This window comes from Danio rerio, chromosome 25 (assembly GCF_052040795.2).
Source record: "Danio rerio strain M-AB ecotype USA chromosome 25, GRCz13ab, whole genome shotgun sequence".
Classification (NCBI taxonomy): Eukaryota; Metazoa; Chordata; class Actinopteri; order Cypriniformes; family Danionidae; genus Danio; species Danio rerio.
Genome location: NC_141045.1, coordinates 17,470,579 through 17,485,000, shown reverse-complemented (window position 1 = coordinate 17,485,000; position 14,422 = coordinate 17,470,579). Strand labels below are relative to the sequence as shown.

The window sequence follows — 14,422 nt, the reverse complement described above, 5'->3', positions numbered from 1 at the left end:
GTTTTCAATCACATGGTTCTCATGATGCATGAAATTCAGATGGAGGGCAGAAAGTAAAAAAACTGAATGGGATGCATAGAAGAAAGTCTATATTTTTGTGATTTATAGCATATTTCAAAGGAGATATGAAAAGAAAATAACCAAATATGTTGGCCATGATCCTTATACCATGAAGAGGGCTGAGTTTTTTACTGAATTAAAGTATATTTGCCTGTCAGAGGCGGTAGATATTGTATAAGCTATGTCACACAAAAACTACAGTACCTTATGCAAGTATTTTATTTATATTGTAAATAAAGTAAACAACAGCCGTTTTCTATAAATAGAACATTTGTTTATCAATTATACTCATTATAATTGATTTGTGTTTAAAATATTAACTGTATTTTCAACTTTTATGAGTAATATTTTATTCAAATATGCTACACATGCCTGCATATAAAGCTATATACAAGCAGAAGCCATGAAACAATCAATTTGTAAAAAAAACAAAAAAAAAACATTTATATTAATATACATATATTTCAGCTTGTTCAGCAACATTGCTGCAACATTTTTCAGCTTCGAATGTTCTTGCCTTAAAAATGTGACCTTTTATAATGCATTTATAAATATACACATGTACAGATATAATGCATGTGTGTAAAGGGAGTAATATATTAAACTATTTGATCAGCCATTTAAACTGATATGTATCAATTATAACATTTGACTAAACAGATTAAATATGAACTTTAATATTTTTTACATTTTCTGAAAAATACGCTGGTTCGTTTGCTTATAGACCATTCAGAAGAATGTAAACAATAGCCATGGTCTAAACTTATTTCCCATTATATATAGCTTCCGAAAATCCTGAAAGGTCCACATATTAATAAATAATGTTACGACTGCTGTTTTAACGTTAGAATATGAATAAATTGCTTCTTATTACATTTATTTAAATAGTTTGAAATACAAGCAGAAAATGTTCATGGGCTAGTGACATCACCACATTGAAAAGTAATACAAAATCCCTTAAAACCAGAGAGCATTTGCACAGCAGATGCACAAATGTACATTTCTTAACTGCTTACTTTGATTGAATAATGCACTGTCTAGTGCACTGCATAGTTATAAAGCAATATATAATCTATATCTGAAATCTCAAAATGATACCAACTGTCAAATTTTTGATGGTTAACTTTTGTAATTTTGACTTTTAAATTGATCTGTATGAATAAAAACACTTCAAGCGAGACTGTATTGCATCTTTACAGTACCTGTGACAGATTGTGTTGATTTGTGAAACATCTCATAAAATTTGGAGAGGTAGAGCACCATAATAAGCTTGTCCGGTCCCCGTTCAGCATCCATCTCTTTCCCTGTGGTGACTGGCTGAATGCCAAACTCTCGCTCGGCCACGTCAAACGCCAACTGGTTGTTTTTAGCGCAGTCTGCCTCATTTAGAGAGTCAAAATCACTGGAGGAACAGACAAAGAAGAGAGAGAGAAAAAAAAAAACATGATATTCAGTCAGGCCAAGATATTGCAGGAAAGGAGGGTAAAACATTTAACATCATCTCTCCTCAGTTGATTGACTACATTAGGAATTGCATTTTTTTTATATAAGATTTCCTAAAAATTTAAATGTTTACATATGGAAATGAGGCATTCAATTAAATATGAGCTCATTTGTATACATTTCTAGAAAAAATCTGAGCATAATCATTAACTGTATTCAACCTAATATTGATCAACTCATAACATAATCAAATTATTATTATTTACAGTTTTACATACAACAATTCTGTGTGGTTCTTGAATCAGATTGGCATATAGCTTTTGTGATTTTTGCCAGTAACAGCACTCGTCCAGCCTCTTCACCCTTTAGTATTACTCCGCCCATATACAGCGACAAGCAGAGAACACTTTACAGTTTAACAAATATTGCTGCTGTTGGACAACATAATGTACATTTAAGCTTTTTTAGACGAAAATGTAGTTGTTTAGATTGTAAATATGCAGTTTTATTATAAGAATAGTGCCTATTTAAAAATATTTATAATTTCTAAGAGACGGCAAGTTGGCAGCTATTAGCCTGTCATTGAGCAGACCAAAGACGGAGGATGTTGTCCATCCACAAGACGGCGACAGAGACCGCATAATAAGCCCTTAGAGGAGGAAAACTACAGCATAATTTTAAACTACAGCTGATCAAATCATTAAAAAACTGGGAAGTGATCTGTCTTTTCTATGTTGTAGTGCTGTATTCATACCATAGTAGTTGTAGTGTGTTGAGTGTGAGATGGGACTTATCTAAAAGTCTTAAAACTGGAGATGGCCAGATGTTTCTAATGAGTTTACTGTTTTCGCTACTGCAGACTAGTATAGTAAACAGAAAGAAAGAAGAAATGCCTGCATGTGTTTAGCATTTTTCCTTATCGTGAACACAGCAGCAATCTGGTAGTGTTTGCATTTCTTTGGCTTTTTGTGGGTTAATTATTGTGATCTCCCGATTGCAACAGAGACATACTGAGAAATTTCTGTAGACTGAGATGGCATTTCATGCCGTTTAGCCTTATAATCTTAAAATGTGAGCAAAATCACCTGTTTTGTCATCAATTTAGACATCACGCTGGAGAATCATTCAAATACTAGCTCTAAAGTAATGTTGGTGATTGAGCAATGGTTATTGTTGTTCTGATGTCAGCTGCAGATGTGAATGAATGGCGGATGAAAGTAGTTCCTCTTACAAAAGGATTTTGAGACTCTCCGTGTTTGAATTTCTTTTTCATATACACGATTATGCTGTCGAACTATTGTATAAATGCAATATCACACAATTGTAGCAGTGCGATGTGGCTGTATATCATCACTGGTGGGGCACCATGGCAATGCACGCCTCGCCTGAATATGAAAATTCTAAAAACACATTTTTTAAATTATACTAATAATTTTAAATGAAAATCTGAACATTGATGAAAATTCTAAAAGTCTTTTGACATTTTTGACATTAGAATCAAAGGTTTTTACAAAAGGGAATTTTGGGAATCTTTTTCATCTATCCATAACTCAGAAAATACAGTAAAACAGTCAAGAAATAAATATTTTTTATTATCTTTAGTATTATAAAACGTATAATAAGGCAATTGTGTATAAAGATATGGTGTATGCAACTGTACATGGAATTATATACATGGAATAGAAAACTTCAAACAAATACTGATTAAGTGAAATAAAAGAAACAGTTAATAATGTATTTTGGATGTATTCTTTTCATAAAACTGAAAAAAAAAAAGTCAAAATCTGAAAGCTGACATATACCTGCAGGCTCTGGTCTCAACTGATATCCTCTGTTCTTGTATTCTGTATCCTTGGTGAGCAATAATATTTGTTGAATCTCCACTCACAAAATGGTGTGATGAGCGGATGAACTGATTTATGATGAAGTACATTACACTGTGAGTTTCGTCACACTTTCTTTCATTCCCAAAACTGACAAGATTTACGACAGACGTAAATAGAGTTTAAAAAAATATGATGCAATCGATCCAGCCTAAATCATGATGCAAGCTGTTGTTTTGATTTGTGAGAGAACAAATTAGGACTTGCTTGTTTAAGCAAACTAAATTTTCACTTCACTATTACTGTAGTTACTGTTGATCTTGTCACCTTATTAAAGTGAATACTATAAACTTATTTTTGGCACAGATAGATATACGAGGTAAATATTATTTTTTAAAGTTTTTATGGCAATTGTAAGCTTGATTTTACAATTCAGGATTATTTTTCTCCTCGGAATATTGAGAATAAACTGTGAGATTTAAACTCCAATTTTTGGTGAAACAAAAAAAAAGAGGAAAACTGTAAGATTTAAACCCAAAATTAAATTAAACTCATTTGTCAGAAACTGTTTAAAAAAAAGTCTTAAGCCTTTTATTTCTTCAAATCTACTTCCTTTTATTTAATTTCTTTTTAACTAAGCCAGAGGTGAAGTTTAGTTGAAAAACCGAAGCCGTTGTCTGTTATTACTTGTTTTAATGGCTTTGAGGAAGGAGGTTCAGTATCAAAGAGGAGCAAAATAATAGAGCACTTTAGGGACTGATCATGAGACTGAATCAATATGCCAGTGTATGCGTACGCGTGTGTGTGAGAGAGAGAGTCTCACATAAGCTCGGGCCGCTGGCGGTGGATGAGGGCACACAGAGCCAGGCCGCTCCTCCAGGAGGTGTTGAGGTCAGTCACATTCACTCCTCTATAATCCTGTGTTTGATTCTGACACCACAGCAGAAGCCGACCTGGACGCACCTCCGACTCTGAAAACAGTCAATATCATTTTTTATTAAATCAAGTGCACACTTTAGTTATTCATTCATTCATTCATTCATTCATTCATTTTATTTATCAAGTGCAAACTATAACAATGCACAAAAGATGCAATGTATAAAGTTCTGTTGAAAAAGTATATATATATATATATATATATATATATATATATAGCTTTTATTTCTAAATTTCAAATAGTGTAAACAATACATATTAAGAGATTTGTGTGAATTTGATGAATTGTGTTTTTATTGGAGGCAAGTAAAAAGAAAAATAATCTGTTTAAAGAAATGCAGTATCAATATTTTGTCTTTAAAATGAAATGCTTTAGTTTAATTTACTAGACTAATATTTAATTGCTTTGCATTGTTTTTGACAACTGTTGTGTATCTGCAATGCTTTTAGTCAACACTTGGCACGCAGAATAGATAATTCAGCCCATAATGAACAAACTACATCATGCATCTGATGCATTTTTTATGTCACTCTATGAGTGTTCAATTGGGTTGCAGTCAGGGGATTGACCTGGCCACTCCATTACCTCCATCCTTTTCTTGAATAACCAAGTTGTTGCTTAATTACTTGTGTGTTATGTATCGTTGCCTTGTTGAAACGCTCATTTCAAAAGCATTTAATCTAATCAGCATCAGAAAAATAATCTCTTCAAACACTTAAACTCTTTCATAATACATGGTAAACAATAAATAGGCCCAATACCACTGTATTAGAAATATCCACATACAGTGCACCACTATGATTCACAGTCTTCACAATGTAATGAGGCTTGATTTTGTTACCTGGTAGTTGTCTGATTTATTGTTGGTGACCACTAGCCACGTCAGTCTATTTTTGTCTTTGGATGAGAAATTGTGTTTCTTGGCAAATTTAAACAGATTTTACCTTATTTTTTCAACAATGGTGCTTTGCAGAGAATTCTTACTGACAACTGAACTTACCTCAACCATTTTCTGACTGTACAGTAAGTGCACATATGGGTCATTTTAGATCATGTCTGATCTGTCTGGACATGATGATTAGACCTTAGATTTTAGTCATGCTTGTTTTTTGTTTGTTTTCCTCTTGTGTTTATCTCAGGGTTTTTGTCACTTTAAAGCAACTGAGATCATTTTAGATGAACATATAATTTGCTGCATTTGTTTGTTTTCCCTTCGCTCATCTTCAATCAACTTTACTTAAATTGCATTGTTCTCCTGAACAATGTCTGGAATGACCCATTTTATGTAGTTTTATAACAATGTCTGATGTTTCTCCACAATTTAGGGCAATGACAGCTGTTTATTTATTCACAGATTAAATGAATTAATTCTCTCAAATGTCACACTGCTGTTATTTTATACACACAAATTCAACATTTCACATATTGTTCTTCGCTGTTTTTTTTTTTGCTATGTTTTATAAAATGGTAATAAATTATTACAAAAATCTAGCTAATCTTTATTAGAAAAAAAAATTCATCTGGACAAAGTCATAAAACGTTGATAGAGAGTAGTAAATCTATTATGTAAATTTTTTTTAAATAAACCAAAAATAAATTAAGACCCCTGTATGACAATATTTTCATAACTGTTAATACTTTGTCACTCATCCATCATCAGCATCAATGACGGCCTGTAGCTTTTCCTAGACTTGCTGCAGCAGCTTCTTCACTTCCTGACAGTTTTTAAGTCCTCTGCATTAATCAGTTGTAGGTTTAACATTGCAGTTTGCTGTCCACATTTGCATAAATCAATTTTAGTGACCTGCACTGAATAGTAAAAAAAATAATAAAGTCTGGTTTCTTGATAATTTTTAGTTTAATGTGTACAGACAGACAAACAGAGAGACAGACACACACAGACAGACAGACACACACACACACAGACACAAAGACACACAGACACACACACACACACACTAATGAGGAACAAATACATATTTAATCACACATACATGCATACACTCTATATGATAAATAAATAAACATGCATACTTATTGCATATATTAAATGTTTAGCATTTTATCTGAGTGTACATCTCTCACCACACACACAATATTTTTTGTAGTTTGTGCACTCTATAGGATTAATAAAAAAAAAATGTTTAATTACAAATTACATTTTTTACATTTAAAATATTATTTATAAATGAATGACTTTCTTGTATGAAAGTCCAGTGTGTACCAGTCTGAATGGTAAAGTTTACTAAAAGCACGTCTCCGTTTCATCATGTAACGTGACTCTTCAGATTGAGTAGAGGGTGTGGAAATCATTGTTCTTGTGAGGACGCATCCAGATGAACAAACATGGACCTTGTGGTGTCAATACATCATATTTACAGCACCAAATACAGCATAATAAAACCTAAAAGTTCAAGTTTGGAGATGAACTCAGATCAATATGTTGTTTTATAAAAAAAAGCTGCACTAATCATCACTTCATATTGCTTTTTTGGTCAAACTTTACAATAAGGTTCATTAGTTAATGTTAATTAATGAATTTACTAACATGAACAAACAATGAACAATACATTTACTACTGTATTTGTTCATGTTAGTTAATGTTAGTTAATGAAAATACAGTAGTTTATTGTTAGTTCATGTTAACTCATGGTGCATTAACTAAAGTTAACAAGCATGGACTTGGATGTTAATGATGCAGTAGTAAATGTTCAATTATGATTAATAAATGCTGTACAAGTGTTGTTCATGATTAGTTCATGTTAGTAAATGCATTAACCAATGAACCTTATTGTAAAGTGTTACCGCTTTTTTCATCAGTTTTATGCAGAAATGAGGCGCATTGCTGTGCAAATGCAGTGATTGGATGATTTTGCATTGACTATTGCAACTGCAGCCTCTGAAATAATGGTTTTGACGAACCCAATCATGCAGTGAAATCTTTGGTCATCTTAGCGAAAATGTACCTCGTCTTGAGATGCTGACTGATCTGCGTGTTTGTCCACTGCGCTCCAGACTACTCAAATCCTGTTCGCCGCTGATGAACAGATGCCGGACCTGAGACACATGTATCAAAATAACAGATGAAGACAGATGCAGAAACTCTACTGCAATCAAGCATTTAGAATCAGTAAGATTTGATTACGTTTTTAAAAGAAACCGATTTTGATTGCCAAGACTGCAAGTATTCTGCAAGTATCAAGAATGAAATATTAAAATGACTATTTCCTTATTGAATATAGTTTTAAAAGTTACTTATACATGATTCAAAGCTAATTATCAGAATAATTACTCCAGTCTTTAGTGTCACATGACGTTTTGTACAGATTAATCATTTTGCTATATAAGAACATGAGTATTAAGTTTATTTTCCCTGTATGTGTTTTTTTTTACTCTGAAAGTGCATTTTATAAATACCTAATGACAACTATTTGATCTAAAGCTCTTCACCTAGAAATGAAAATTGTGTTGTGAAATCACCTTTATGTCATTCCGATTACAAATTAAGGTATTTGGACACATTAAAAGTCCAGAAAAGGACGCAAAAACATTATGAAAACACCCCATGCCACTTCAGTAATCACTGAATCAATCTGTAATCATATGAGGCTCCAAGAACAATTTCATTTGCTAAAAGACAGTAGAAATTACTTTATTTGCTTGTCTGCTGCATCAGATCATGATCCATGCTTCCTATGAGCAATATGGCACTTCCATATAAGCTTAGTTTATAGGCAAAAAAACGAGTCCTGTTTAATTTTTTTATTAATTTTTTGTAAATAAGTGTTTTTGGAGCTTTGTATGATTACAGTCGAACCACTGAAGTCTTCATGGAATGTTTTTGGTTTCTTTTCTGGACTCTGAATGTCTCTGGGCCATTGCTGTATAATGAGGGTCAAAGAGCTCCAGGTTTTAATCTAAAACAATCTGAATTTGTGTTCTGAAAATGAACAAAGGTCTCAGGGGTTTGGAACGACATGAAGGCGATTATTTAATAACAGAATTTGAGTGAACTAACCCTTTGATGTACTACTGAAAGAAAAAGACCAGAGGCCAGAGCACATCAACAGCCAATTTTCAATATGTTATAGTTTATAAAAACTGGCTGCATGAAGTAAAAACTCCGGTCAGTGTTGTGGCTCAGACCTGATGTGGCCGTACGCAGCTAGAGTTGAGGTTTGGGTAGCGTGTGGCCGGGTCGATGGTGTACTGCTCAAAGTTTTTGGAGATGTTTTCTGCAGTGGTCTGGGGAAGCAGCCTGTAGATGCTCTCTCTGTAAAATTAATATAAGGTCACGGTAGAAAAATGATGGGAGTTGATTGTTGACTGGAGTGATGTTGTGTTTTCTCACCTCTCGGACAGCAGATCGAGTGGCTCTTTCCCCTGAGCCCAGCCTTTGATCATCCAGGCCGTGTCGAAAGCAGCCAGAAAGCCTCGAGCGCAGCCTGTGCCCATCGGCCAGAAAGGCTGGAGACACGCACAAAAATAATGATAATTATAATAATAATTTTAGACATAGAAGAAACACACAAAAATGTCCAAAATGATGGTTCAACTTAAAGGCTGTGTAATTAATCTATGAAATAAATTTTTGAGTTTTAGGGTTTTAAACATTTAGGGGAAAAAAGATGTAAAGTTAATTATTAATTTAGGTTGATAATATATACATAATATTAATTGTAAAATAAAAATACAAAGTTAAAATTTTTAATAAAAAAAAAACTTTTGATCCGTTCTCTAAGAAAATAATGAAAATCTAACTGTAAAATAATTATAATGCAAAATTTTATAAATTTTTAATAATTTAATTAATTAAAAAGATTAGTTAAAAAATTTGCAAATATTTAGATTACTGTATATACACAACTAATATCACATGTGTGATTGAAAGTAATTTGATTTATTTATAACAATAATGTTGGCATAAAAAAAAACTTTAATTGAATTTGAAAATGTATAAAAGAAAGAATTTCTTTTACTACTATAATAATGTATAAAACAATCATCAAATAATTGTTTCTAAGAATATATCAATGTTGAGCTCCATGTTGAGTTTAAATATAAAAATATTTATATATTTAAATTACATAAACAAATTGTATATATATATATATATATATATATATATATATATATATATATATATATATATATATATATATATATATATATATATATATATATATATATATATATTACAATTTCTTTATTTTCTTGTTTCCCAATTAATTTGGAAAAATTTATAAATCTTTATATAGATACAAGTCATAAATTACTAATTTTATATATTTTATGACAATTCTAAATAATTGAGAACTAACATACTCAAAATATAAAAGCACAAAAAAAGTTGCCTAAGATACAGAAATATATAGAACAAACATAATTATTCAATTAAAAAATATATAGTGTATGTGGTGTCCGGTACCTCCAGCAGACTGTCTCCCACCAGAGCGACTAGCAGCTGCCGGTGGCTCTTCTCTCGAACCAGCGCTGCGTTCTCAGACGCATACATGCAGGTGAAGTCAAACATGGCCACATCCGGCTGCCCGTAGTGATTGATAGCGTAATCCAGAGATGGCAGCTGGTAGTTTGTGCCAAAGTCTGCAGCCTCACGGGCGTAAGACAACAGAGCCTCCTGGTTCACATTATCAAAGGCCAACAGCCTTTCAGTCTCAATGTAGTCCTGAGAAAGACAATACAGAACAAACTGAAACAGTGCATAAAACAGAACATAAAATGTTACATTTGAAATACAAATGCCATTTGATAAATTGTAATTTAAAATTTATTATTATTATTATTATTATTTTTTTTTATATACACATTTGAAAACTAGTTTACTTTGTTTTAACTGTACAGTACGTATTGGCTGTATTTTATTTAAGTGTTCACTTGGTTTCATGTTTTATTTTTACATGTTTATTTTGTTTAACATAAGGATTGATTTTATTCCAAATGTATGCATTTCATTTTTAAATGCAACTATTGTAATTTATCAAATTATGAACTAAACTATCAAATATTTTCATCTTATTGAATGTAATGTATTGTAATTGTATTTTGGCGTACAGTTTGCTAAATATGTCAATCAAAATACACTTTTGAAAGTAACAAAGCGTGTCTTCTTAATCATTTTATCCTAACTGAAAATATTTGATTTAATTTTAGTACTTCATTTTTATGCAATGTAAAAAAAAACAAAGTAACATTTAATTTTAGTTTTACATGTATAAATGTTCGTATTTTATTGTATTTTTCTATATATATTTTATTTTCTATATAAAATATATTTATTTAATTTCTTTATAAAATAAAAAAGAAATTTGAAAATTTTATTTCATAAATATATTTTATTTGATAAACGTATTATATTTTATTATATAAATGCATTTTATTTTATAGTTGCATTTTATTTTATACATGCATTTCATTTAATTTATTTGATAAATGTACAATATTTTATTGTATAAATGTATTTTATTTCATAAATGTATTATAATTAATTATATAAATGCATTTTTTATAAAGGCATTTTATCTTATCTTATAAATGCATTTTATTTTATTTTATAAATGCATCTTATTTTATTATGTAAATGCATTTTATCTTATTTTATAAATGAATTTTATTTTATTTTAAAAATGCATCTTATTTTATTATATAAATGCATCTTATTTTATTATATAAATGCATGTTATTTTATTTTATAAATTCATCTTATTTTATTAAATAAATGCATCTAGTTTTATTTTATAAATTCATCTTATTTTATAAATACATTGTATTTTATTAAATGCATTTTATTTTATACATGTATTTTATTTTATTTATTTATTTTATAAATGTATTACATTTTATTTTATAAAATAATTTTATTTTTATTTTTTTATGCATTTTATTTTAAACATGTAATTTATTTTATATATTTTATAAATGTATTATATTTTAATATAGAAATGCATTTTATTTTAGTTTACACATTTACTAAATTTTATTTTACACATTTATTTTATTTCACCTAATTTTATTAAACTTTTATATAGCTCCTTTCTGCTTACTGAAATCAGTTTTAGCAGCACGTGCCGTTCACGGTGTTAAGTAACCACAAGTAATCCAATTTAAGTCATGTCAAAACAAATGGCCAAAAATGAATGCAAAAAGCAGCTTAATGTTAAGTGGATTATTATGCACCGTCATTATCATAAAGTGGCTTCATCATCCTGATTTCTTCAATCTCCACTGAGAGTCTCTGTGCAGGAGAGTTTCGCAACAACTCCAAAATCCACAGAGATACAGTGAGAAAGTCCGTCTGACACAGACTCAACACTGGACTTCCTGATGTGGTTTCTTCTCAAAATAAACATGAAACTGTTTGCTCTCAGAGTCAAATGACCAGTGTCTGGGGTGCAGGACTAATAAAAAGCATATACAGTACATACACCTAATACATATATTATAATATCAAATTAAATGTCATTTTATTTTTACCAAAAAAAAAACTGCTCTTACTACAATTAAACTGAAAATATTTTATTTAAAAAAAATGATTTTATTTTATGAATTCATTTCATGTTGTTTTATAAATGTATTTTATTTTTTACATTTATGTTATTTTTTATACATTTATTTTATTTTGTACATTATTTTACTTTTTACAATTATTTTATTTTATTGGGTTTAACTTTATTTAATTATACTGTTATAGCAATAAAATGCAACAACTTTTTTTATAGCTTCTTTCTGCTTACTGAAATCAGTTTTAGCAGCTTGTGCTGTTCACAGGTTTAAATATTCAATAAATATATAATAATCTTGTTCACATGCTTTAAAATGCAATAAATATATAAGAATATCAAATTAAATAAAATGACATTTTTATTACAACTGTTATTCCTACATTTACAGTCAGACAAAGTTTATATAATCATAGCTTTTAGATCAATAAAAAGGAAAAACAACTAATGTATTTTAATACATTATTTAAATATACACAATTAAAATGGTAATGATTAATGATTAATCATGAAATATAAATAAGATTAAAATATTTATAGGATACTCAAATATTATACATTTTTAAATTGAATAAATATAAATTTGCTAAATGAAATAATACATTTGAATCAGATAAAAAAGACTAAGACTTTATATTAATATCAAATATTATTATAGCTTTGTAAATGCTGACATTATAATGTTTATATAATGTATATTGCATAATATATTTTTTAAAAATGAAAGTTTGATCCATCCACACACACACACACACACACACACACACACACACACACACACACACACACACACACTATGTACAGTTGAAGTCAGAATTATTAGCCCCCGTGAATTATTAGCCCCCATTTATTTTCCCCCCAATTTTAGTTCAATGGAGAGCAGATTTTTTTCAACACATTTCAACACATTTATAAATCATATTTGACTAGACATATTTTTAAAACAGTTCTATTCAGCTTAAAGTGACACTTAAAGGCTTAACTAAATTAATTAGGTTAACTAGGCAGGTTAGGTTAATTATACAAGTCATTGTATAACGATGGTTTGTTCTGTAGACTATTGGAAAAAATATAGCTTAAAAGGGCTAATAATTTTGACCTTAAAATGACTTTTAGAAAAATTTAAACCTGATTTTAATCTAGCCGTCATAAAACAAATAAGACTTTCACCAGAAGAAAAAACATTATCAGACATACTTTGAAAATTTCCTTGCTCTGTTAAAAATTATTTGGGAAAAATTTAAAAAAGAAAATAAAATTTAAAGGGAGGCTAATAACTCTGACTTCAACTGTATGTATGTATTTTTAATCGATCTTAATCAAATTTAAATTTGAAATTAAATGCTATATTTCAGGAGCTGAAAAAAGAAGAAAAAATAGCTCAATGTAAAGGTATGTTCTGCTATGCATAATATATTATTTAGTAGTACTTTACAATACTTCGCAATACTTGCAAACTTATTTGTTTATAAATATTTTACTTATGTATCATAGGTTAAATATGCTAAAGTTAATAAAAATGAATACACTCAAATATACTTTTTTTGTGCTTTCTTCACACTGTTTTTATACCAGTAGGCCCAATATTTTTTTTATCTTACCTAGGGCACCTAAACCCTAGGGTTCAGCACTGTGTGTGTGTATATGTGTATATATACATATACTGTATATGGTCTTCAACAAAAACAACTCACATTAATGATGACACCCTTGTCCAGCAAGCTTTGCTTCTTCGCCGTCATGACAAAGTAGTGCGTGTTGTCCTTGTAATAGACAATGTTTTCCAAATCAATCCCTGTATAAAAGACAAATGAGCTCTATTAGCATGACGATGATGTGCTAAGTGTTTAAATGAGCTGCTGGTATTTTATGAGTCTCTGCGCAAGATGAATTGAGCTCTACTATTAACTCTGATGACTTGATATCTAAAGTGACATCACTCCCAGAAGAATAACACAAGCCAGTCTTGCTCATCTCGCACTTTAAGACGGATCATTACATAATAATGCTAATTGTCTGTCAGGGTTTCAAATATGAAGTCACTTGTATTTAAAGAAAAACATGAGTGTGTCACCCATCTTTAAATACATTAGCTCTTGTTTTTGTGCTATTATGATGCTATCTTAAAAGCAACACTCCACATTTGTTTTATAAAAGAGTGGATTCATTTTTGAGTCTGACAGGAACACTTTTAGCTTAGTTTAGCATAAATCATTGAATCAGATTGGACCAATAGCATAGTTTTCCTATTTGAAGCTAGATTATTTTGTAGTTACATTGTATACCAAGACTAAGAAAATTAAAAGTTGCCATTTTCTACATCGATATGTCTAGGAACTATACTCTCAATCTGGTGAAATAATCAAGGAATTTTGCTGCTGTATCATGGCTGCAGAACATGACTAATCTACAGTGGTTTTAAAGAGAAAATGGCATGTAATGCATATGTATATTAAATATGTATTTTACAAAAGTGCGGTGACATATTTTGAGTTTTGACATTATTGAGCTAGTTTTAGTCTATTTTTAACATGGCTATTAAATTTTGTAGTGAAAACCTGGCAACCCTGGTGTCTGCACTTAACAAATAACCAATACAAATGATTTTTTCAGAATGTTGTTGCACCTAAATACCTTAAAAT

At 30.1% G+C, this 14,422-nt stretch overlaps 1 protein-coding gene across 29 annotated transcripts in view; it reads right to left on the bottom strand.

The window, feature by feature from the left end:
- The window catches only part of mical2b (microtubule associated monooxygenase, calponin and LIM domain containing 2b), a 135,484-nt gene that overhangs the window by 62,194 nt on the left and 58,868 nt on the right, over positions 1 to 14,422 (bottom strand). For all 29 annotated transcript variants that reach the window (XR_015525827.1, XR_015525828.1, XM_087311067.1 and 26 more), the window contains 7 exons: positions 13,475 to 13,575; positions 9,692 to 9,949; positions 8,615 to 8,730; positions 8,410 to 8,536; positions 7,230 to 7,320; positions 4,150 to 4,297; positions 1,263 to 1,462 (listed from right to left, as the gene is read on the bottom strand). Coding sequence is in view for 27 of the 29 variants with exons in the window: in XM_087311067.1 (XP_087167193.1) it covers positions 1,263 to 1,462; positions 4,150 to 4,297; positions 7,230 to 7,320; positions 8,410 to 8,536; positions 8,615 to 8,730; positions 9,692 to 9,949; positions 13,475 to 13,575 (1,041 nt within the window). In the remaining 2 variants the exon portion in view is untranslated. The remainder of the gene's footprint in view (positions 1 to 1,262; positions 1,463 to 4,149; positions 4,298 to 7,229; positions 7,321 to 8,409; positions 8,537 to 8,614; positions 8,731 to 9,691; positions 9,950 to 13,474; positions 13,576 to 14,422) is intronic.